The sequence below is a fragment of the Hypanus sabinus genome, unplaced genomic scaffold (assembly GCF_030144855.1).
Source record: "Hypanus sabinus isolate sHypSab1 unplaced genomic scaffold, sHypSab1.hap1 scaffold_1158, whole genome shotgun sequence".
Classification (NCBI taxonomy): domain Eukaryota; kingdom Metazoa; phylum Chordata; class Chondrichthyes; order Myliobatiformes; family Dasyatidae; genus Hypanus; species Hypanus sabinus.
Genome location: NW_026779216.1, coordinates 7,400 through 31,109, shown reverse-complemented (window position 1 = coordinate 31,109; position 23,710 = coordinate 7,400). Strand labels below are relative to the sequence as shown.

Genomic DNA, 23,710 nt, shown 5'->3' with positions numbered 1-23,710 from the left:
AAAGTCATTACCGGTTGAACCAGGGATCCCAGTCTCTGAAAAAAGGGGCGGACTGTCCGGGACTGAGTTGAGGGGAAATGTCTCCATTCCGTGGGTGGTGAATGTCTGTAATTCCCCACCACAGAGGATGGTGAAGACTCGGTGATCATCCTCAGGTAAAACAGAGATCGGCAGATGTTTGGAGACCGAAGAGATAGAAGAAACGAGGATCGGGCAGAAACATGTGGCTGAGATAGAAGTGCAGCCGCCATCTTGTTGATGGTTTGAGGGGCTGAATGGCCACCACTTGCAGATTTTCAGTTGATGATGTTTCAATGTTCCTGTCCAGTGAGTCCGGAGGAATGTGAATTGAAATTAGTGTTTGTACACAGAGAAGTGATTTAAATGAAATCTGCATATTTCCTGTTTGGGTCTGAATTGTGTGTCGGACCGGGATGTGAATTGAACCGGTAACTCTGTGACCCGGTGATGGAGTGAAGGGACCGGGGAAGATACAGAGGGAATATGTTTTTATTAAAATGTAGCTGGTGTAAATATGAAATAATTTGGAAAATGCAGCGGTGGGTAGGTAGTGCTTGTGGGGTGAGAAGCAAAATTACCGGTTCAGGTGGGTGAATCTTCATGGGTCACGTGATCCTGTCTCCCGTTCCTGTTTTACCGCAGATCTGGATCCTGATACCACAGTTTTTGACCCAGGTAAAACGGAGCCGAGGGTTGGGCCACCAAGTTTTCTTAGGTGTTGAATGGATGTTTTCCTTCCGGGCTCAGATATTTGTTTCTGAAGTTCCTTTGGAAGCAAAGACTGCTATTCTGAGGATAGGATAAGCTCCAGTTCCAAATGCTGAGATTAAATGGGCTGTTTTGTTTTTATAACAGTAGAAATAGACACGGTCCAGTGTTCAAACCGTATGTGGAAATTTCTCCCCACTGTCACCTGTCTGTCAGGAAGAGGAGATGAAACAGAAACTCAAGATAACACACACAAAATGCTTGAGGAACTCAACAGGCGAGGCAGAATTTATAAAGAACAGTAAATAGTCAACATTTTAGGAGCTGGGATGGCCCGCTAAGATCTTGCACTAGTTTGTTACAAATAGATTTGAGAAAGTGGAGGTCCACACTACAAGCAGTAAATGTTTGAAGCCATTCCAACGAAAGTTTGGAACCTGAATTGTTACTTTGTTGCTCTCCCCACAGCTGTTCCTTACCTGCTGACCATTTCAAATAATTGCAGATTACTTTTTTAATTACATTCACTCTGGAATGATTTAAATCTCCTGATAATTGTACGTAGGTGCTCTTTTTGGAATGTTTCGAGAACAATAAAATAATAACCGTTTTTGTTTCCCGTAAATTATCCTGGTACCGATTTGCCTGTTATTGCTGAAAATGTGTTCAGTACTGGTGTTGCTAACAATGTTCATAAGAATGATGACAGGAATGACAGGCTTCAACTATGAGGAGCGTTTGATGGTTCTGAGCATGTGCTCAGTGGAGTTCAGAGTGACGGGACTGGGAGCGATCCTACGTAAACCTCTGAATATTGAACAGCCTGAATAGAATGGGCATGGAGAGGATATTTCCATTGGTCAGAGTGTCTGAAATCCGAGGTATCACCTTCAGAATAAAGAAACTTCTCTTTAAAACTCAGATGAGAGGAATGTCTTCAGCTAATGGTTAATCTGTGGAAATTGTTGCTACATGGGTTGCTGGAGGATGTTATTGTGATACAGCTGAGACTTTTATGTTCTTGACTGTAAGGAGATTGAGGGTTTAAGGAAGAATGTAGGAGAATAAGGTTGGATCAGACCGGATGGGCCAAGTAGCCTTATTCTACAGGTTTTACTGTAAACAGAAGGATATCACCTCCAGATGTTGCGGTGTGAGGGACGATTATATATTTGTTCACTGAGATCATTCTATTTGCAAGCGGTGTTCAAATTTCAGTGAGGTTTGCTTTTAAAAACAGTGAGATCTGGTGGTTTTCGAAGTTATTTTAGGAGTCCAGGAACGTCTTGAAAACTTGTCCCTACTCGATCATACATTGAAAGTTTAAAAATAGAAATGGGCACAGCATCGTGTCCTAATAGAGTTCTAAAATCTCCTATTACTGTTTACTATTAATAGTGTTAATAATTCACTAATTAATTAGGCTCCAGGCATGGAACAGCGAGGCAAGGCGAGGCACTAAGAGGAAAGTGAAGGGAAGGGATAGGGGCAGGGGGTTTGGGCAGGAATAATCCAGCCGCCAGAGGCTGAATCCTGAAGCTGTTTACAAAGTCAGCTCACACAAGAACCCAATGCTGGGGGAAACCGGAAAACCTGGAATAAGGAACTTGGACAGGATGGTGAACCGGAATGCCGATTTCATGGACCGGACCATGACAATGTCATGATCCGGCATATTAATGCGTGGCTGAGAAACTGGTGTAGGGGGCAGGGTTTAGGGTTCCTGGGTCATTGTGGGCTCTTTTGGGGAAGGGACCACCTGTACAAAAAGGACGCATTACACCTGAAGTCAAATTATCTGAGTAGCCAGGGTTAATAGTGCTGTTCGGCAGGGTTTAAACTATTTGACAGAGGGTGGGAACCGGAGTGATCGGGCTGAGGAAGGGGAGAACAGAAATAAATCGAAGATAATCTGCATTAGAGATGATAGAAATGACAGGCAGGAGCTGAGGCTTACAGTCAGTGGCATGAGTTACAGGCAATAGAGTAATGGTGCAATTAAAACTGAAGCAACAAATGTTGGACTGAGAGTGTTGTACTTGAATGCACGCAGCATAAGGAATAAAATGGATGATCTTGAAATTCAGCTGCAGATTGGCAACTATGACGTAGTGTCCATCTCTGAATCTTGGTTAAAGAATGGCTGCCATTGGGAACTGAATGTCCAAGGATATACTGTGTATCAGAAAGATAGACTGGTAGGCAGATATGGGAGTGATATGGCCCTGTCTATAAGAACTAATATTAAATCATTAGAAAGGGATGACTTACCATTGGAAGGTGTAGAGTCGATATGGGTTGAGTTAAATGGAAAGTGTATAAGGACCCGAATGGCAGTTGTATACAGGCCTCCAAACAGCAGCCGCGATGTGGATTACAATTTACAGCAGGAGATAGAAAAGGCCTGTCAGAAGAGTAATATCAAGATAATCATTGGGGATTTTAACATGAAAGTGAGTTAGGAAAACCAGGTTAGTATTGGACCTCAAGAGAGAGAAATGGTAGAATGTCAAAGGGATTTTTTTTTTAAGAACAGCTTGTTGTTGAGCACAGTGGGGAATTGTCTGTGCTGGATTGGCTGTTGTGCAATGATCCAGAAGTGATAAGGGAGCTTAAGGTTAAGGAACACTTAGGGAACAATAATCAGAATATGATCGAGTTCACATTGGAATTTGAGTGTGCAGGCTGATCGGCAGAAAACAGAGAGTGGGAAAGAAGTGATCCTATTCTGGCTGGCTGCCGGTTCCCAGTGGAATTCCACAGAGGTCAATGTGGGGACCGCTGCTTTTCAAGATGTATGTCAATGATTTGGACTATGGGATTAATGGATTAATGGCTAAATTTGCCGATGAAACAAATGTAGGTGGAGGAGCTGGTAGTGTTGAGGAATAAGAGAGTCTGTAGATAGACTTAGATAGATTAGGGGAATAGGCAAATACGTGGCAAATGAAATACAATGTTGGAAAGTGTATGCTCATACACTTTGGTGGAAGCAATGGGCAGACTGTTATTTAGATGGGGGGGGGGGAGAATTCAAAATGCAGAGATGCAAAGTGACATGGAGTCCTTGTGCAGGATACCCCATAAGGTTAACCTCCAGGGTGAGTCCGTGGTGAAGCAGGCAAATACAATGTTAGCATTCATTTTTAGAGGTATAGAATATGAGACCAGGGATGTGTTGTTGGGGCTCCATAAGATACTCGTGAGACACACTTGGAATATTGTGTGCAGTTTTGGACTCCTTAATTTAGAACTGATACACCTACATTGGAGAGGGTTCAAAGAAGATTCTCCAGAATGATTCCAGTAATTAAAGGGTTGCCGTATATTGAACGCCTGGCTGCTCTTGGGCTATATTCCCTGGAGTTCAGAAGAATGAGGGAGAGAATGTCATAGAAAAATCCAAATGTCAAAAGGTCTGAGAAGATTAGGTATGGCAAGGGATTCTAGGACAAGAGGGCACAACTTCAGGATTGAAGGACATCCATTTAGAACAGAGATGCGAAGAACTTACTTTAATCAAAGGGTGGTAAATCTATTGAATTTGTTGCCACGAACAGCTGTGGAGGTTATGTCATTAGGTGCATTTAATGCAGAGATATATAGGTTATTGATTAACCAGCATATCAAAGGAAATGGGGTGAAAGCAAGGAAGTGGGGATGACTAGAAGAATTAGATCAGTCTATGATTGAACAGCATAGCAGACTGGATGGGCTGAATGACCTACCTCTGCTCCTAGATCTTACGGCCTTATATTTAAAATAATCATCAGATTGAGAAACATTTGTTGAGAGCGTAGCCAAACAAATTTGTCATTGTTCGTGACCCCCAAGGATTTGTTATGGTTGTATGACGTGTCCTCAACTCCAATAGCGATTGTAAAAGTTGGTGATTGTAAAGGTTGGTGTATTTGATCTTTTATTAGAAATCGCAGAGAGATTGGAGAGATTGGGCTTGTACATGCTGGAATTGAGGAGATTGAGAGGGGATCTGATTGAAACGTTTAAGATAATTAAAGGATTTGATAGGATTGAGGCAGGAAATATGTTCCAGATGTTGAGAGAGTCCAGTAACAGAGGGCATGGATTGAGAATAAGAGGTCAGTTATTTAAAACAGAGTTGAGGAAGAGCTTCTTCTCCCAGAGAGTTGTGGAGGTGTGGAATGCACTGCCTCAGAAGACGGTGGAGGCCAATTGTCTGGGTGCTTTCAAGAAGGAGCTATATAGATATCTGATGGATAGGGGAATCAAGGGATATGGGGACAAAGCAGGGAGTGGGTATTGATAGTAAATGATCAGCCATGATCTCAGAATGGCGGTGCAGACTCGAGGGGCCGAATGGTCTACTTCTGCACCTATTGTCTATTGTCCATAAATCAGTTAACATACAATCTTGTAGTGATGGAACTGAAGTCCACCCGAGTGTAAGTTCAGAGTGTTTGAGTGGATAATAATAAAAGGTATGACATCCGTCAGTCCCCAGCTGTGAACAAAGCACAGATATGCAACTGATTCCCTTCACTTTTACCCCATCCTACCCCACCCCACAGCATAAGAAAATAATAAATACGCTACACAGTTTACAACTCAGACAGTGAGCAGATACATGGCTGATACAGATAGGCTCAGCTTTGATTACACGGTCTTTGACTCAAAGTATCAACGTACCATCTGCCTTGTTCAATAATTCCAGCATTTTGCTTTAGTTATTGTCAATCTGTTTTTGCCAACTTGTTGTTTTTGATGTATGCTGGGTCTGCATTGGGTTTAACAAAGTGCCATGTAACTATCTGATAATAGCCAGATTAATGCAAAAATAAATCTTGACCGGAGATTAGGTGCTAACAATGATCTTAAAATCCTGCCAGAGAAAATGTGGTTTCTGGACAAGATGCTAGAAAAGATTATAGACTGCATTGTTCAGGATACATTGTTCATTGAACAAGACTGCATTGTTCAGGATGTAGGGTATTTCTATGTAGACTCAATCCACATATATTGCCATAGGTGTCAATGCCAGGGGATGTTAAACTGAAGGGAGACGGTGAGAATCAGGTGTGACTGAGAAATCTGTATAAACCAGTGACGAGAGGAAGAGACGTCCCATTGGTCAGCAGAAATGCTTCACCGAACACTGCTGTAACAGCTATCCATTACTCACTAGAGCGCCACCAGTGGTAGGAGGACCAAAGCAGAGGGTGTTGTCCGATCAATCTGCCTCACCATTCCATTGACAAATCACTCACAGTCGAGGACACAAGATTGGTTCTTTAAAGGGAGTTGCCTGCAATACAGCGAGTAGATACTCCAGGGAATCCCAGAAAGGTGAACAATCTAGGGACAGAGGGGAAATGGGTATTCTGTGATTGTGGGTGGATGGGCGCAGGTCCATTAGGTCATATCAAGTCTTCAGTGGATAGGCCCAAGATGTTTGGAGGTGTGTCGTTCTGCTTAACAATGAAACAGTGTTCTCCTTTATATTTCAATTAATGCCTGATGCTCTACTGTTAATTCTGTTTGATACAGCGCAGCAAAATCTCACCACAACTGTCCTCAACATGGCTGAACGGGCGGGTAATGGAGGAGTTCCAATGAAGTCAACATCAGGAAAGGTCACTGGTATGTCGGCAATTGCCTTGACTCTGTATCTGGGTTTAATGCAGTGTCTGCACTTCACAAAATATTTGTGAAATCAGCAGAGAGATGAGGAGTTAACATCCCTAAGGGAACAGACACACGTGGATGGAGTAAAATCCCCTCTCCATCTCTCCCCACCGCTCCCTTCCCCCTCTCATATACATCTCTCCCCAACCTGCCTTTCCCCCTCTCCTATACATTTCTCTCCAACCCTCCTTTCGCCCGCTCCTCTCCCTCACTCCCCTCACATCCCTACCACCTCCTCTCCCTCTCTCCCCGACCCCTTCCTTCCCCCTCTCCTCCCCGTCACTCCCCACCCCTCCCTTCCCCCTCTCCTCTCTTTTTCTCCCCACCCTCTCCCTCTCCTCTCCATCTCTCCCCACCTATCCCTTCCCCCTCTCTCTTTCTCCCCACCCTCTCCCTCTCCTCTCAATCTCTCCCCTCCCCTCCCTTCCCCTTCTCCTCTCCGTCTCTTCCCACCCTTCCGTTCCCCCTCTCCTCTCCGTCTCTTCCCTCCTCCCTTCCCCCCCTCTCCGTCACACCCCTCCTTCCCTTCCCCTATCCTGTCCGTCTTTCGGACCACTCCCTTCCCCCTCCACTACCTTTCTCCCCCTCTCCCTCTCCCTAACCTCTTTCTATCCCACCTTCGGCTCACCACCCGTCCCCCTCTCCACCACCGGATCTCTGAACGCTCTCTATTTGACTCCCGTCTCCGGACCTCTCTACACCTACCGTACTTATTTCACACTGTGTTTGGTGACCTGCCACACCATCTTTAGTTTCCAGAGAGAAAGTTACTGCCCAACATGGGGCCGGCCATTTATTTAATGCTCCTCATTTTCCTTCACAGGTCCGAGCTCAGCGATCACCGAGCTCCTGGCAAGCTGGGACGATTTCCAGCTGCTGCAGCTGACGGACTTCTACCAGGACAGGCTGGAGCAGGCGATGGAAGGAGGGGTGCAGGGAGTGAGCCTGGCGTTAACGGCCGAGAATCAGTTCAGCGGAGAGGAACATCGGGTGAGTGGGAGGGAGAATGGGTTTGAATTTTCATACATCACAGGACTGATGGGTGTCCGATTTCTGACTCATCGGATATTAAATTAGATAAAAGAATGACTGGGAAATAAATACCGTACCTGCAATCAGAAACATGTGAATCTGAACCAGTGATAGAAAGGGGTGAAAAGACCCCGCGGACCGGTGGGTGGCTGCTCTATGTTCAGAGTGAGTTGAGCAAGTAACAGTTGTCTGGGTTTACAGTTTTAAATGGAAATATGACAGGAGGTTTCGGTTAGGGAAGACCGTGCGGCGTGATGGAAGGTTGACAGTGAGAACCGGGACATCATCTGTGGGTGCCACAGGAGCTCCAGTGTGTTCTGTTCTGGGTGGAGATGATTGTGTTACAATCTGTAACTGCAAAGAGTGTCGATCGGGGAATACGGCCATGTTGTAATGTGTAATCACTGAATAAACCTCCACTGGAAAAGGCAAAGGAAAGGCATCAGGTGTCAGCCGGTAATCCGCTGTCATGTTGGACACTGGCGGACTGAGGAGATGAATCATCTTTTCTGTAACTTCTCCGAGACTGTTCACGCTGATGCAAAAACCCTCCTGATTTCTTTCTTCATCTGTGATCATTATTTTCTGATTTCTGCTTTACACGGTCAGATCTGGTGAGGAATTACTTATGGATTTGGAGCCACGTCAATGAAGAGGTCACAGACCAGCCAGGATCTCGTTGACTGGTGGACCAGGTTCACGGTGAATGTCCCTCCGTGTACTCTGCACTCAGAATGTACAGTCCATGTCCAGACAGGATCAGCACCCATCCGGGTGACTGCTCAGTGTGATCCCGTTACAGAGCACATCATTTACTTCTCATTCTCTGTGTGAATCTGTCAGTCCCCAATACGTTCACTGTTACTCTTCACAGAAAATCTCTGATCTCGCTGATAAGGGAGAGCGGGCGGACAGTTCTAAACTCCTCCTGAGCCTGGTGATGGAGAAAGGCTCCCGCGCCCGGAGGGTGATGTGGGAAACCTTTGTGAAAATGCGGATTGGCGTCCCAAAGTTTGACAAAATACTGAAAGAAATACAGGAACATGGTGAGAGAGTATCAGAGAATAATTTAATTTTGGATTCAGACATGACATTTGAGGAATTGAAACGTGTGAAATTATTTTAAATCTGAACAGGTTGTGTACCGGTCCATCGACCCGTACCGGAGATTCCCAGTGAGCTGAAAGGTAAGTGAAGAAACCGCTGTTTCCACTGAAGGTTGATGTTGTGTAGGGCCATGTCGTTGTTGAGCCACGGGGATTTAATCAGGTAAATGTTCCACCGTGACACAGCGCAGAGTGAGACACAGGGACAAATGTTTGGTTGGAGGGAGAGATTTCACGGGACAGCATGTGGAACAAAGCAGAGAGATGGGGGCTTTGCTGAAAGGGATCACTCCTCTCTGTGTCCCGCAAATACAGATCCCTCCACCCAAGTCAGAATGGAGAAGAGGGCAATCTGAGGACCGAAATTATAGGAAATGTCTTATTCTGAAAATTGAAATCATTTCCCTACAGCCACCCAATCCCCGATACAGCCCTCATCTTAATTCCCTCAGATCCTAAAGGAAATCAGTTTTAGAACCGGGAGTCCATTGAAGTTCTCGTCACAGAATAACAACGACAATTTAATGAGAAAAGCAGGTAGCACGCCAACTCGCCTGTTCAACCCCAAAGCACCATATGAAAACAACTATATTCACCTCTGCGCCCCCTTCCTGCAAACACTGCTGCAGTTATTCAGTTTAATATCCCACTCAGTAATACTGGGAATTCCATCAGGAGATTGTTTTACTAAGGGTGTGATGGGGTCAAAATCCTCAGCACAGTCCACAGAAGCTGAAATTGATGTGATGTGTGATGGACATTGTGGAGGGGTGAGAAATGGGAATTAGGACAGAAAAACCGAGGGTTGTGGGATTGCGGCAAGGAAGGTGGAGAGGACTGAAAATTCAATAAATAATATTGCGAGTTGGATTACTCAACAGCACATTTACCAGAGGAGGCAGCGTATTGAAAACAGATATCGTCAAAATTATTAATCTTACAGTAGCCCATGTTTTAACTGATTTTTCAAAGCCCTTGAAAAGAAATATAAAGAATCTAGACCACAACCCTCACTCGGCCTATCTCATTTCCAAGAACAAATTCCAAAGATGTTAATATTCAAACGGCACCGGAGGATGTTTTCAAACTGCTCTCGTTTCTGTCATCTGTGTTAATGCTTTTCCTGTCTACATTCAGACAATAAAACCATTCTGTTCCCCTGCGCTAACGATTTGGGAATTCTCGACAATTCCCCTGCAAACTTATTCTTCACTGTTCTTCATGCTGTTTGCTGAGGGAACAATCACAGCAGGAAAATTCCCACATCTATTTCTGAATACAGAACAGATCTCTCTCCGATTATTGAAGAAAATGATTTCTCCCACTGTCACGTTCTCTAAAGTAAACATTCCAACAAGCAATGTTTTCCTAAGCTCCCCGTTTCACCCGAGTGCCGAGTGCCACACACTCACTGCCAGGTCCTGACACATTGTGAGAGCCCTCATACCCTGGCGGGTTCCTGACACACTGTGAGACCTCACACACCCTTGACAGGGTCCTGACACACCGTGAGATCCCACACACCCCTGGCAGAGTCCTTACACACTGTGAGATCACACACACCGCAGACAGGGTCCTGGCACACTGAGACCGGACACACCATAGAACATAGAACCATCGAAACACAGAACACTACAGCACAATACAGGCCCTTCAGCCTTGCTGACCTATACACCCTTAAAAAAATACAAAACCCACACAACCCTATAGCCCTTCGTTTTTCTTTCATCCATGTCCCTATCGAAGAGACTCTTAAATACCCTTAATGTTTTAGCCTCCACCTGTGCCAAGGTCCTTACACAATGTGAGACCCCTCACACCACTGACAGGGTCCTGACACAATGTGAGACCCCACACACCACTGACAGGGTCCTGACACAATGTGAGACCCCACACAACCCTAACAGGGTCCTGACACACTGTGAGACCCCACACACCCCTGACAAGATCGTACCCCACACACCCCTGACAGGGTCCTGACCCACTGTGTGACCGCACACACCCCTGACAGGGTCCTGACACACTGGGAGACCCCACACACCCCTAACAGGGTCCTGTCATACAATGAGACCTTACACAACCCTGGCAGGTTCCTGAAACACTGTGAGACCCCACACACCCCTGACAGGATCCTGACACACTGTGAGACCCCACACAACCCTGACACGGTCGTGAAACACTTTGAGGCCGCACACACACCAGACAGGGTCTTGTCACACTCTCATACCCCACAAACATCTCAACGTTCCTGACACACTGCGAGACACCACCTACCCCCGGAGTTTCCTGACACACTGTGATTCCACAAACACAACCCTGACACATTCCTACCACACTGTGATACCTCAGAATATCCTGTTATGGTCCTTATACATTGCGAGACCGCGCACTCCGCAGTTCTGCTTCCGATACACTGCCAGATCCCACATACACCTCACAGGGCCCTGACACACTCTGAGACCCACACAGCCCTGACATGGTCCCGACACGCTGTGAGACCCCACACACCCCTGACAGGGACCAGACACACTGTGAGAGCCCACACTCCCCTGACAGTGTCCTGACACACTGTGGTGCCCTACAAACACCTCACAGTTCCTGGCACACTGAGACACCACACACGGCTTGTGTTTCCAAACTCATTGTGATTGCACAAACACAACCATGACAGGTTCATTACACGCTGTGAGACCTCACACAACCCTGTTATGGTCCTTACCCATTGTGAGACCCCACAGACCCCTGAGAGGCTCTTGAAAAACTGTGAGACCTCACACATCCCAGACAGCGTCCTGACACACTGTGAGACCCCACACACCCGACAGGATCCTGACACGCTGTGATACCCTACAAACACCTCACAGGTCCTAAAGCACTTTGATACTCCACAGACTGCTGGCAGTGTCCTGACACACTGTGAGACCCCACACATCCCTGACAGGGTCCTGACGCACTGTGAGACCCCACACATTGCTGACAGGGTCCTGACACACTGTGAGACCCCACACACCCCTGACAGGGTGCTAACACACTGAGACCCCACACACCCCTGACAGGGTCCTGACACACTGAGACCCCACACAACCGTGACAGGGTCCTGACACACTGTGATGCCCTACAAACACCTCACAGTTCCTGGCACACTGAGACCCCACACACCCGAAAGGACCCTGACAACCTGTGAGACCCCACACACCCCTGACAGGGTCCTGACACACTGTGAGATCCCACACACCGCTGACAGGGTCCTGACACCCTGTGAGATCCCACACACCGCTGACAGGGTCCTGACACACGGTGAGACCACACAGTCCCCTGACAGTGTCCTGACACACTGAGACCGGACACACCATAGAACATAGAACCATCGAAACACAGAACACTACGGCACAGTACAGGCCCTTCAGCCCTCCATGTTGTGCTAACCTATATCCCCTTAAAAAAGTACAAAACCCACACAACCCTATAGACTTCAATTTTTCTTTCATCCATGTCCCTATCGAAGAGGCTCTTAAATACCCTTCATGTTTTAGACTCCACCTGTGACAAGGTCCTTACACAATGTGAGACCCCTCACACCCCTAACAGGGTCCTGTCATACAATGAGACCTCACACAACCCTGGCAGGTTCCTGAAACAGTGTGAGAACCCACACACCCCTGACAGGGTCCTGACATGCAATGAGACCTCACACAACCCTGGCAATTTCTTGAAACACTGTGAGATCCCACACACCCCCGACAGGGTCTTCACACACTGTACGACCCCAGAAACACCTCATAGATCCGGACACACTGTGAGACACCACACACCAAACAGCTTCCTGACTTACTGTGAGACCTCACACACCCCTGGCAGGGTCCTTACACATTGTGAGATCCCGCACTCCCCTGTTATGGTCCCAAAACACTGCGAGACCCCACACACCCCTGACGGGGTCCTGACACATTGTGAGACCCGGCACTCCCTGTTAGGGTTTCGACACACTACCAGACCCCACACAAACCTGACAGAGTTCTGACACACTGTGAGAGCCCACGCACACCTGATGGGGTCCTGACACATTGTGAGACCCAACACAACCCTGACAGGGTCCCGAAACAATGTCAGACCATACAAACCACTGACATGGTCGCGAAACACTGTGAGACCCCACACATCCCTGACAGGGTCTTTGCACATTCCGAGACTCCACAAACCCCTGTTAGGTTCCCGTCACACTGTCAGACCCCACACAACTCTGGCAGGATAGTGACAAACTATGAGATACCATACGCCAATGACAGTCTCCTGATACACTGTGAGACCCCAGACATCCCTGACAGGGACCCGACACACACTGAGATCCCACACACACCTGACGGGGTCCCGACACACTGTGAGATCCCAAACAAACCTGACCGTGCTCTGACACACTGTGAGACCCCACACACCCCTGATAGGGTCCTGACACAGTGAGATCCCATACACCCCTGACAGGGTCATGACACACTGTGAGACCACACACCGCTGACAGGGTCTTCACACACTGTACGACTCCACAAACACCTCATAGATCCGGACACACTGTGAAACCCCACAAACCAAACAGGGTCCTGACACAGTGTGATACCCTACAAACACCCCACAGTTCCTAGCACACTGAGACACAACACACCCCTTGTGTTTCCTAACACACTGTGATTACACAAGCACAACCATGACAGGTTCATGACACACTGTGAGACCTCACACAACCCTGTTATGGTCCTTACCCATTGTGAGACCCCACAGACCCCTGAGAGGGTCTTGAAAAACTGTGAGACCCCACACATCCCACACAGCGTCCTGACACACTGTGAGACCCCACACACCCGACAGGGTCCTGACAACCTGTGAGACCTACATGTCCCACAAAATGTCCTGACATACTGTCAGAGCCCACACACACCTGACATAGTCCCGACACACTGTGACACCCCAGACACCCCAGGCAGGGTCCTGACAGACTGTGAGATCCCATACACCCCTGACACGGTCCTGACGCACTGTGAGGCCACACACACACTGGAAAGGGTCTTGTCACACTGTGATACCCCACAAACACCTCACCGTTCCTGACACACTGTGGGACACCACATACAACTGGAGTTTCCTGACACACTGTGATTCCACAAACACAACCCTGACACGTTCCTAACAGACTGTGAGACCTCACACAATCCTGTTATGGTCCTGACACATTGTGATACCCCGCACTCCCCTGTTAGGGACTCGACACACTGTCAGACCCCACACACCCCTGAAAGGGACCCGACACACTGTGAGAGACCACACACACCTAATGGGGTCCAGACCTACGGTGGTACCCCACACACCTCTGTCAGGGCGCTGACACACATTGAGACTCCAAACAAAACTGACCGTGTCGTGACATATTCTGAGACCCCGCACTCCCCTGACATTGTTCTGACACACTGTGAGAACCAACACAGCACTGGCAGGGTCTTTACACATTGTCAGATCCCACAATCCCCTGTTTAGGTTCCAGCCACGCTGTGAGACCCTACACAACTCTGGCCGGGTCTTGAAAAACTGTGAGATCCCACACATCCCACACAGCGTCCTGAAACACTGTGAGACCCCACATATCCCTGACAGGGTCTTACACATTGTGTGATCATCATACATCCCTGGCAGAGGCCAAACACAGTGCAAAACCCCACGCACCCAAGACAGGATTTGAACGCACTTTGAGATCCCACGCACCCCAACCACACACCCACCGTGCACGTGCTGATCAGTATTTTGAATCAGTGATGGTGGGAGGGGAGGGGGAGCTGTGATTCCCCGACCTGTTCCTTTGACAGAATGCCCTCTACCCTCTTCTCCATCTCGATACGCCACATCAACACTGGGGATTAAAAGTTTCTTCCACAGGAAAAAATGACAGCTGTGACAGTAGTGAGAGATTGTCCGGTACGGGACAGTCGGAGGTCAGTAAACTACCAGGGAAAAACTCACCTTCACAATGTGGAGATGTGATGATCTGGTTTTTGACCAGCTAGGGGTCTGTTAATTAAATTTACTTTATTGTACGAGCATCCATTGATGAATCCAATCAATGCAAGGGCTCTGAGCTAACTCTTGTGTGCTTAAATACTGAGTTCTGAGTTGAGGCATCTAACAGTTTGTCTGCTGTCTGTTCCCATGGAAGATGTTCAACAGAAACACAAGGAGACTCTGCGGGCACAAACTGAAACACTGAGAGTGAACACCATCCTGATGAGGGAGAAGGTGAAGGTTTTCCAGCTGGTTGATCGATACGCTGAGCTCACGGTCATTTCTACTGTTCGAGATCGGAGACTAGTGGAACATGAGCTGCTGGCAAGAGGCAGAGACCACGAGGAGTGGAGAGAAAAACATCTCCGCGGAGAGCTGGAGAAAATCAGCACCAGACATCTGTTTCAGAGAAATTACTCACGTAGCAGACGGGGCCAAAAGATTCCCGGATGTAAGGCAACAGTGACCGGAGTCCCAGGGATTGGGAAAACAACAATGGTACAAAAAATTGTTTACGACTGGGCCACAGGCAAAATATACCAACAATTTCAGTTTGTCTTCAGTTTTAAGTTCCGGGATATGAACTCCATTAAGGGGAGAATAAACCTGAGGGAACTGATTCTGGATCAGTATCCTTACTTTGGGAATATCCTGAGAGAGGTCTGGAAGAACCCAGAGGGATTGCTGTTTATATTTGATGGTTTGGATGAATTCAAACACGGAATCGATTTTGCTGACAGTCGGAGAGATACAGAACCCAAGCACCAGTGCCCAGATCCCGAGTGGTGGTGTGAAGTGTCTGACATTGTGTACAGTTTAATCCAGGGCAAGCTGCTCCCAGGGTGTTCAGTGCTGGTGACCACCCGTCCCACTGCGTTACACTTATTGGAAAAGGCTGAGATCAGTGTCTGGGCTGAAATCCTGGGATTTGTTGGTGAGGAACGGAAGGAATATTTCATCAGACATTTTGACGATCAGACGGTGGCAGCAGCTGTTTTCAACCACGTGAAGGAGAACGAGATCCTCTACACCATGAGCTACAACCCCTCCTACTGCTGGATCCTTGCTCTGGCACTGGGTCCCTTCTTCACACAAAGAGTCAGGGACCTGCAGCGAGTTCCCAAGACCATCACCCAACTGTACTCCTACTATATTTACAACATCCTGAAAAACCACGGCCGTGAGATTGAGAACCCCCGTGATGTGTTACTCAGGGTTGGTCAGATGGCCTTCATGGGAGTGTCTGAGAAGAATATTGTGTTTACAGATGGAGATTTGATCAAGTACGATCTGCAGCCTTCCCAGTTCCTGTCCGGGTTCCTGATGGAGCTTTTGGAGAGAGAGGATTCTGCCCGGAGCGTGGTGTACACATTCCCACACCTCACCGTCCAAGAGTTTGCAGCTGCAGTCGCACAATTCCTCAATCCACATCCCGGGGCTATCCTGAAATTCCTCACTGAAGCCCACAACACAACAGATGGGCGATTTGAGGTATTTCTCCGTTTTGTTGCTGGTCTCTCCAACCCAATGACAGCCCGGGGCCTGGAGGAGTTTCTGGGTCCATTTCCCAATGAAACAACCTGCCGGGTGATTGACTGGGTGAAGGAGGAGGTTAAACGTCAGAGTGGAAACACAGGGAGTGAAGCTGGTAAAAGGAGCCTCCTGAACACATTGCACTACCTGTTTGAGTCTCAGAATCGTGGACTGGCTCAGGCCGCACTGGGGTCTGTAGAAAAACTGTCATTCAGTGGAATGACACTGACCCCGATTGACTGCGCGGTCCTGTCTCATGTCATCGGACTCTGTGATACAATGAAACACCTCAACCTGTGGAACTGCCACATTCAGTTTGAAGGAATCCAGCGACTGGGACCCGGGCTGCACAAGTGCCAAACGTTGAGGTAATTAGACTTATCTCTCACTCTGAACTGTGAAACTGTCTCATTGTGTTGATTCAATGTAAAGGAATTTGACAACAATCTGCAGTAAATCAGATTGTGAAGAATTGTGACAAATCCAAGGGCGCCAGTCAGTGTATCCCCAAGGACGGGAGGGTTCTGTGGATCCTTGTGAAGGGATGTTGGAGACTTCATCAGATCATGAACAACAGCCATTGGTTTAATGGTAGTAAATCACAGGAATGGCCGTGTTTCTCGCTGCCTGTGACACGTCCATTGACAATGTTCCTTCTCACTGTTACTGACTCCCAGACCGACACTGACTGCAGCAGGTGGGTCAGAGCTTCACACCCCCTTCCTGTTGAGGGACAAGAGACCGTCAGCAGACTGTCCTAGTGAGAAGGAAAGAAATACCATTGTGAGATTGTCCTCTCCTGACCTTCCCCGTATGTGATATCACCATCAGTCCACCTGTGTGACTGTGCTCACTACCAGATACCCAGAACCAATGGGTGCATCTTCTCTCCCGATTGTGGAACTCAGTTCAGACACACCCCTCCCGTACAATCTATTTCTGGATCATCTCATCTTATTGGATTATCTTTTCCCATCGGTATACTGCTGTGGGACTGCTTATTCCCATTTCCCTTCATCCTGTGGGACCTCTCATCCCCATCCCCCTCCCTGCTGTTGAATCTCTGTTCCCCGTTCCTCTTCCTCCTGCAGGTTTTCTCTCCCTATCCCTTTACCTCAGGTGGGGTCTCTTCCACCGTCTCCCAGCTTCTGAACTCCTGTCTGCCCATTACCCTGGAACCCCATCAATTTGCCTATCGCACCAACAAGTCAACACAGGACACCATCTTCACGGCACCTCACTCTTCCCTGACACACCTGAACAACCCCAATTCTTACGTCAGAGTGCTTTTCATTGACGTTAGTTCGGCTTTCAATACTGTGATCCCCTCCAAGCTGATTGCCAACCTTCGCCAGCTTGTTCATGGCTCTGGAATCGGACCTTGGACTTTTTGACTAACAGATCCCAATCTGTCAAATTAGACTTTCTCTCCTCCTCCATTCTCACCTTGAACACCGGCGGTCCTCAAGGCTGTATGCTGAGCCCTCTTCCGTACTCCCTATAACTGCATTCTTGTACATTGTTCTAACTCCATAAACAAGTTCTTAGACCACACAGCGGTGGTTGGTCTGATCAGAGACGGCCTACAGGGATGAGGTCCAGCACCTGGCCACGTGGTGCGCTGACAACAACCTGGCCCTTAACACCCAGAATACCAAGGAGATTATTGTCGATTTCAGGCATGCTAGGAGCCACACTTACATCCCCATCTACATCAACAGAACTGTAGTGAAGCGTGTATCAAGCTTCAGATTCCTTTGGTGTCCACATTTCCGAGGATCTTACCTGGTCCCTGAACTCCTCCATCCTGATCAAAAAAGCTCACCTCTGTCGCAGGATACTGACGGACTTTTACCGCTGTATAATTGAGAGCATACTCGCCAACTGCATCTCAGTCTGGTATGACAATTGTCCCGTATCCAGCGGGTGGTATAAACGGCCCAGAGGATTATCGGCACCCAGTTGCCGACCATTGAGAACTTCTACCATTTTCGCTGCCTGGGCAGGGAGAAAGCATTATCAAAGATGCATCTCACTTTTGACTCTCCTCCGATCCGGTCGGTGCTACAGGAGCCTCCGCTCCCGCACCAGCAGGCACAGGAAGAGCTTCTTCCCTGAGGCTGTGACCCTGTTGAACCTCACAGCACAGATCTAAGTAATATTGCACCCATATTGTACTGTCTCAGTTCTTTTATATTTGTGTGCTGTAGCACTTACTTCTTATTCGCAGTTGCAACAATTTACACTTCTAATTACGATGCTAATTGCATTTCGTTGGCTTTGTGTTGTACTCAGCACAATAAGAGCAATGTTGAATCTAAACTAATCTAATCGACTTTTCCCAATCACAAATCTTCCTCACTGTGGGTCTTTATTCAACCATTCGGCCTTGCCCCTTCCGACCGTCTCACGTCAGGAACACTTTTATAACCATCAGGGAATGGGACAAAATGCGTGGAGTGTACACGATCACACCGACAGAATAAACTACTGACATTCGGTGAATCGCCTGGAGCTGGACAGTGAGGGACGTTGACACTGATCAGTCTGAACTCCGATCAGTGATTTACTGAAGGGTTTAATGTTTCCTGAAATAACCGAGTGAGAGAAATTCCCTCAGACCCACGGTTTGAATCACTTTATTCATCAATCTGTCTGTTTCTGTTTAGACTCGGGGCGAATCAGCTGGGAGATTCAGGAGTGAAACTAGTGTCTGCATCTCTGAAGAATGCGGAATGTAAAATACAGAAACTGGAGTAAGTACCAGACTGTGGGAGATTGTGTTTACAGTCACTGGGTGTCTGACACTGAACATTAATGTGATCAATAATTGTGTTACTGATAAACACGGGGGAGTTGTACCGTCTTCTGTCTATCTCTGTGTCCTTCACCCTCACTCTCTCTCTCATCTCCAGGCTGAGGGGTGTCCATCTCACAGATTCTGGTGCCGAGGATCTTGCCTCCGCTCTCAGTACAAACGCATCACTGACAGAGCTGGACCTCGGTGGTAATAACCTGGGAGATTCAGGTGTGAAACTGGTGTCTGCGGCTCTGAGGAGCCCGGAGTGTAAAATACAGAAACTGGAGTAAGTACCAGACTGTGGGAGATTGTGTTTACAGTTTCTGGGTGTCTGACACTGAACATTAACGTGATCAATAATTGTGTTACTGATAAACACGGGGGAGTTGTACCATCTCCTGTCTATCTCTGTGTCCTTCACCCTCACTCTCTCTCTCATCTCCAGGCTGTACAGTGTCGGTCTCACAGATTCTGGAACCGAAGATCTCGCCTCTGCTCTCGGTACAAATCCATCACTGATGTGGCTGAGCCTGTATTGCAACTCTCTGACAGACCGATCTGTCCCCGCTGTCCGCCGCCTCATACTGACCCTCCCGAGTCTGGAGCGGATCCTGTGAGTGTTTGTGTTAATGTTCAATGTGATAAAATATCAGCGGATCCGCAGGTTTTCTGGTGATATTTGTCTGTGAGTGTTGTTGAAACATTAAACCCGGTCCCCTGTTACTAACACTGTTGTGTAATCTGTTTATTTCATCTTTATTCTCCCATCTGTTTCAGACTGTGGAGGAATCGGTTCAGTGAGACTGGGAGGAAGGAAATGAGATCTCTGCAGGGAGTCAGACCCGGACTGAGAGTGGATCTGTGAACATCTGAATGTGTGAACATCCCCGCCCGCGGGATGCGGACATCTTGGCGATTTCGCGCCGTTCCCTTTAACTTTCGCCCTTCCTTTTAATTCCCAACAGTCCTAACGGAACTGGCTCCAGTCCCGCGCTCTGTGACATCGGAAGCGGTCCCGCAATAACGTATATCCGTCTATTGTCCAGCGGAGCATCTTGTGCCGGATGTGCGGGTTCAATACACCCCACGTGAGACCCACGGGGAATTATACAGATAGGAAGAGTCCGGAGGCCGGGGTTCAGTATGGGACATCAGTGTCCCGGGGTGGGATTATCCCCGGAGAGAATCCTTTTGCTCACTTCGTTGAGGACGGTGCATTCGACAGTCGTGCCGAGAAATGATGTTAAATTGACAAATACCACAAGAGTGACCCTGGATCTGCAGCGATCTGGGACACGGCCCTGAAGTGCGATTTTATAATCTTCGGTTCCCCGATGCAGAGTGACGGTGAGAGACCGGATGTTTATTCAAACTGTCACTTGTTGTCGCCGGTCAGTTAATTGTGTGTGACTGTGAGTGAGTCGGGAGCAGTTTATTTATTCCCGCACGTCAGCAGCTCACACATTGTTTCATTTACATTTGTCATGATGAAATCAATAAACCTGTAACTTCCTGTCTTGGTGTCGGACTTGAGTGTCATTAGAGGAGTAACCTGGTGTTACTGCTGCCCCCCCCCCTCCCCGCAGCCGGTGAACTGTAATAATGGGTCTGAACTCCTCACACCGGTACAGCAGCGTCTCGGCTCCAGTCTGAGGGATATCAGTCTGGTCCCCAGGATATCCTATCTCCCCATCCCCATCCAGGCTGGCCATCGCTTCCTCGCAGAATACTCGCACTATCATGGACCCCTAGCCCCCAGCTTGCTCCCACAGAAAAAAACTGACAAACGAGATTAGAATCATATTCTTTATCCCATCAAATACACCCCGTATCAGACACAGAGTGAAGCTCCTTCCGCATCGTTTAAACATACACTCGACACATCAGACTCAGTGAATCTCCCTCCACAGTCCACAGCTTCACATTATACGCTCACAGGGTCAGACATTGAGTGAATCTCCCACTGCAGCACCCTACCTCACATTCCCCGGATGACGCACGGGGTGAAGCTTCCCTCCGCAGCGTACCATCACACACACCCCGCCTCGGACGCAGAGTGAAACTCCTTCCACCCACTCCCCGGGTGAGCCAGAGCATGAAGCTCCAGATTTAATTCCCAACGGTTCTAACAGAACTGGTTCCAGCCTCGCGCTCTGTGACATCGGAAGCGGTCCTGCAGTGACGCAATTCTGCCTCCTGTCCAGCGCCGCTGCATCCAGGTCATGACCGGGTTCGGGAGCTCCCCCAACTGGTGTGCCTGGAATTATACAGACAGGAATAGACCCTGGGCCGGGGTTCATTCTGGGACATCAGTGTTCCGGGGTGGGATTATCCCGGGAGAGAATCCTTTTGCTCACTTCGCTGAGGACAGTGCATCGGAAGTCGGGCCGAGAAATGATGTGAAATTGACAAATACCTCAAGAGTGACCCTGGATCTGCAGCGATCTCGGACACGGTCCCGAAGTGAGATTTTATAATCATGGTTTCCACGACACAGACTGACGGTCGCCGATCAGTTAATTGTGCGTGACTGTGAGTGAATCGGAATCAGCTTATTTATTCCTGCACGTCAGCAGCTCACACATTGTTGAATTTACATTTGTCATGATGAAATCAATAAATCTTCTAGTATCTTCTGGTCTTGTTGTCGGACTTGAGTCTCATTAGAGGAGAAACAGTGGTTACTGCTGCCTCCCGCACCCGGTGAACTGCAATAATGGGTCTGATCTCCTCACACTGGACAACAGCATCTTGGCTCAGGTTGAAGGGATATCAGTCCGGTAGTGTCTGGTCTCCAAGACCCCTTCACTCCTCATCCCCATCTAGGCTGACCATCGCTTCTTCGCACCCCAGATACGCACACTATCCTGAACACGACCTTCCTGCTCGCTGTACTTGCACTAACAGATAAAACCGATTAAAGGGATTAGAAGCTCATATACTGTATAATATCTGATCTTCAGTCACAAAGGTCGCGAACAAGAGAATGGAACAGAAGCAATCAAAACGGGGTGAAGCTCCCTACACATCTACACATTTTAAACCTACACTGGTTTAAGCTTCCTCCTACCGTCCCACTACACACTCCCAGGTCTGACTCTGTGTGCAGTTCCCTAAAAGCCGTTCAATCACACACTAACAGGGTCAGACACAAATTGAAGCTCCCTCCACACCAAACCGTCAAGCATTCCCCGTGTCAGGCCTAGAATGACGCTCCCATCAGATCTCCCATCACACCCTCACGGGATCAGACATAGAATTAAGTTCTCTCGGCATTGTCCTATCACACACCTCCTGTGTCAGACAGTGACTGAAGCTTCTCCTGCACTGTCCAATTACGCACTCTGGGGATTATACACAGTTGATTCTCCCTCCTCACCATGCCATCACACACTTCCCACTGTGAATCTGCCTCCGCACAATCCTATCACACACTCCTGGGGAAAGACACAAGGTGAAGTTCTCTATACACCGTCCCATCACACACTCACTCTGTCATAATCAATGTGAGGCTCCCTCCGCACAGTCCCATCAGACGGTCCCAGAGTCAGATACAGAGAAAACGTCACTCGGCACTGTCCCATAACACACACACACACAGACTTTGACCATATCTCCCTCACATAATTCTTGTGTCAGACACAGAGAGTGAGGCTCCCCCCGCCCTTCATGTCATCACAGGCTCCCGGCGTCGGGCACTGAGGGAACCCCGCCCGCAGAGAAGCTCTCTCCGCACCATCCAAGCACACAGAGTGAATTCATAACACACCTTCCCATCACACACTCCTTGGATCAAGCACAGCTTGGGGCTGTTCTGAATCAGCTGGGAGAAATCGAGGAAAACTGCTGTATTATGTTCGTGAGATATGTCTCTCGGATATTTGAGTGAACGGCTATTTTAGTGTGGAGGCTTCGTTTGGAGTTTTTCTGTCAGTTTGGAAGGGGTTCGTTGACGGCTGCTAACTGCGTAACAACCAGCTGTGGCCGCTGGTAACTCGCCAGGAAGCCGGGTCGCTCCAAAAACCGGAGATAAACGCCGTTGTTCCCCCACTGACATCAGGATTCCATCTCTATCGTCGGGATTCTCGTTCGCTGTAGGAGCCGAAACATCGTTTCTGACGTCTCGACCTCTCATGGCCTGGAAGTTCTGCAGGACAAACGGAGCCTTTCCTGGCGTTGGAATTTCTGGCACTGAGCCAGCAAGGTAATGTCGAGTACAAACTTTTCCGGCCAGTTACTCAACTCGCTCCAGGACTTTATCAGCAGCACCACCACCGTATCATTCTCGATTCGGACACACAAGTAACGAGCCGGACCAGTCTACATGGAGCCGCAGGCCTTCGGGGAGTTATGCAAAGGCGGCTGCCTCTCCAGCCTCGGACAACGCCCTGTTTCGGTCGGTGAAAGTGGAACGCGGGGTGCAATGTGTTTTGCGAACTGGAACTCCCCTGGAAAAGTGCGCGGAGGCTATGGACCACTTATTGGGGAGAGATGGTGTTTTGGCCACTGAGAAAGAGTTCGGGAAGGCGGTGTTTTACCTGAGGAATGATGAGTTGGTGCATCAGGCTCTCAGTAGGGGGATCACGGTGGAAAACATCTTTTTACAGTTGGAGCTAGTTACAGCTCCCACACAACGCATCGTCCTCGGTCACGTAAAGCCTTTCATCCCCAACGAGGACCTGCTTCCCGCACTGGCCTGCCTGGGGCAAGTACGGTCAGAGATAACTGCCATCAGGCACAAATTCAGGAGATGCACCCTCCGGACCGTAATCTCTTTCCGGCGACGAAGTTGAGGGCCGGTTTA

The 23,710-nt window shown here is 48.4% G+C and overlaps 1 protein-coding gene across 1 annotated transcript; it reads left to right on the top strand.

The window, feature by feature from the left end:
• The first annotated feature begins 1,428 nt into the window (after positions 1–1,428).
• LOC132386436 (NACHT, LRR and PYD domains-containing protein 3-like) lies at positions 1,429–20,413 on the top strand. Its single transcript, XM_059958713.1, has 9 exons — positions 1,429–1,528; positions 6,256–6,348; positions 7,217–7,383; positions 8,300–8,471; positions 8,562–8,612; positions 14,728–16,474; positions 18,776–18,862; positions 19,022–19,192; positions 19,352–20,413. Exons 1-9 carry the CDS (start codon positions 1,429–1,431, stop codon positions 19,521–19,523), a joined length of 2,760 nt encoding a protein of 919 aa, XP_059814696.1. The 3' UTR covers positions 19,524–20,413.
• Positions 20,414–23,710: the final 3,297 nt, after the last annotated feature.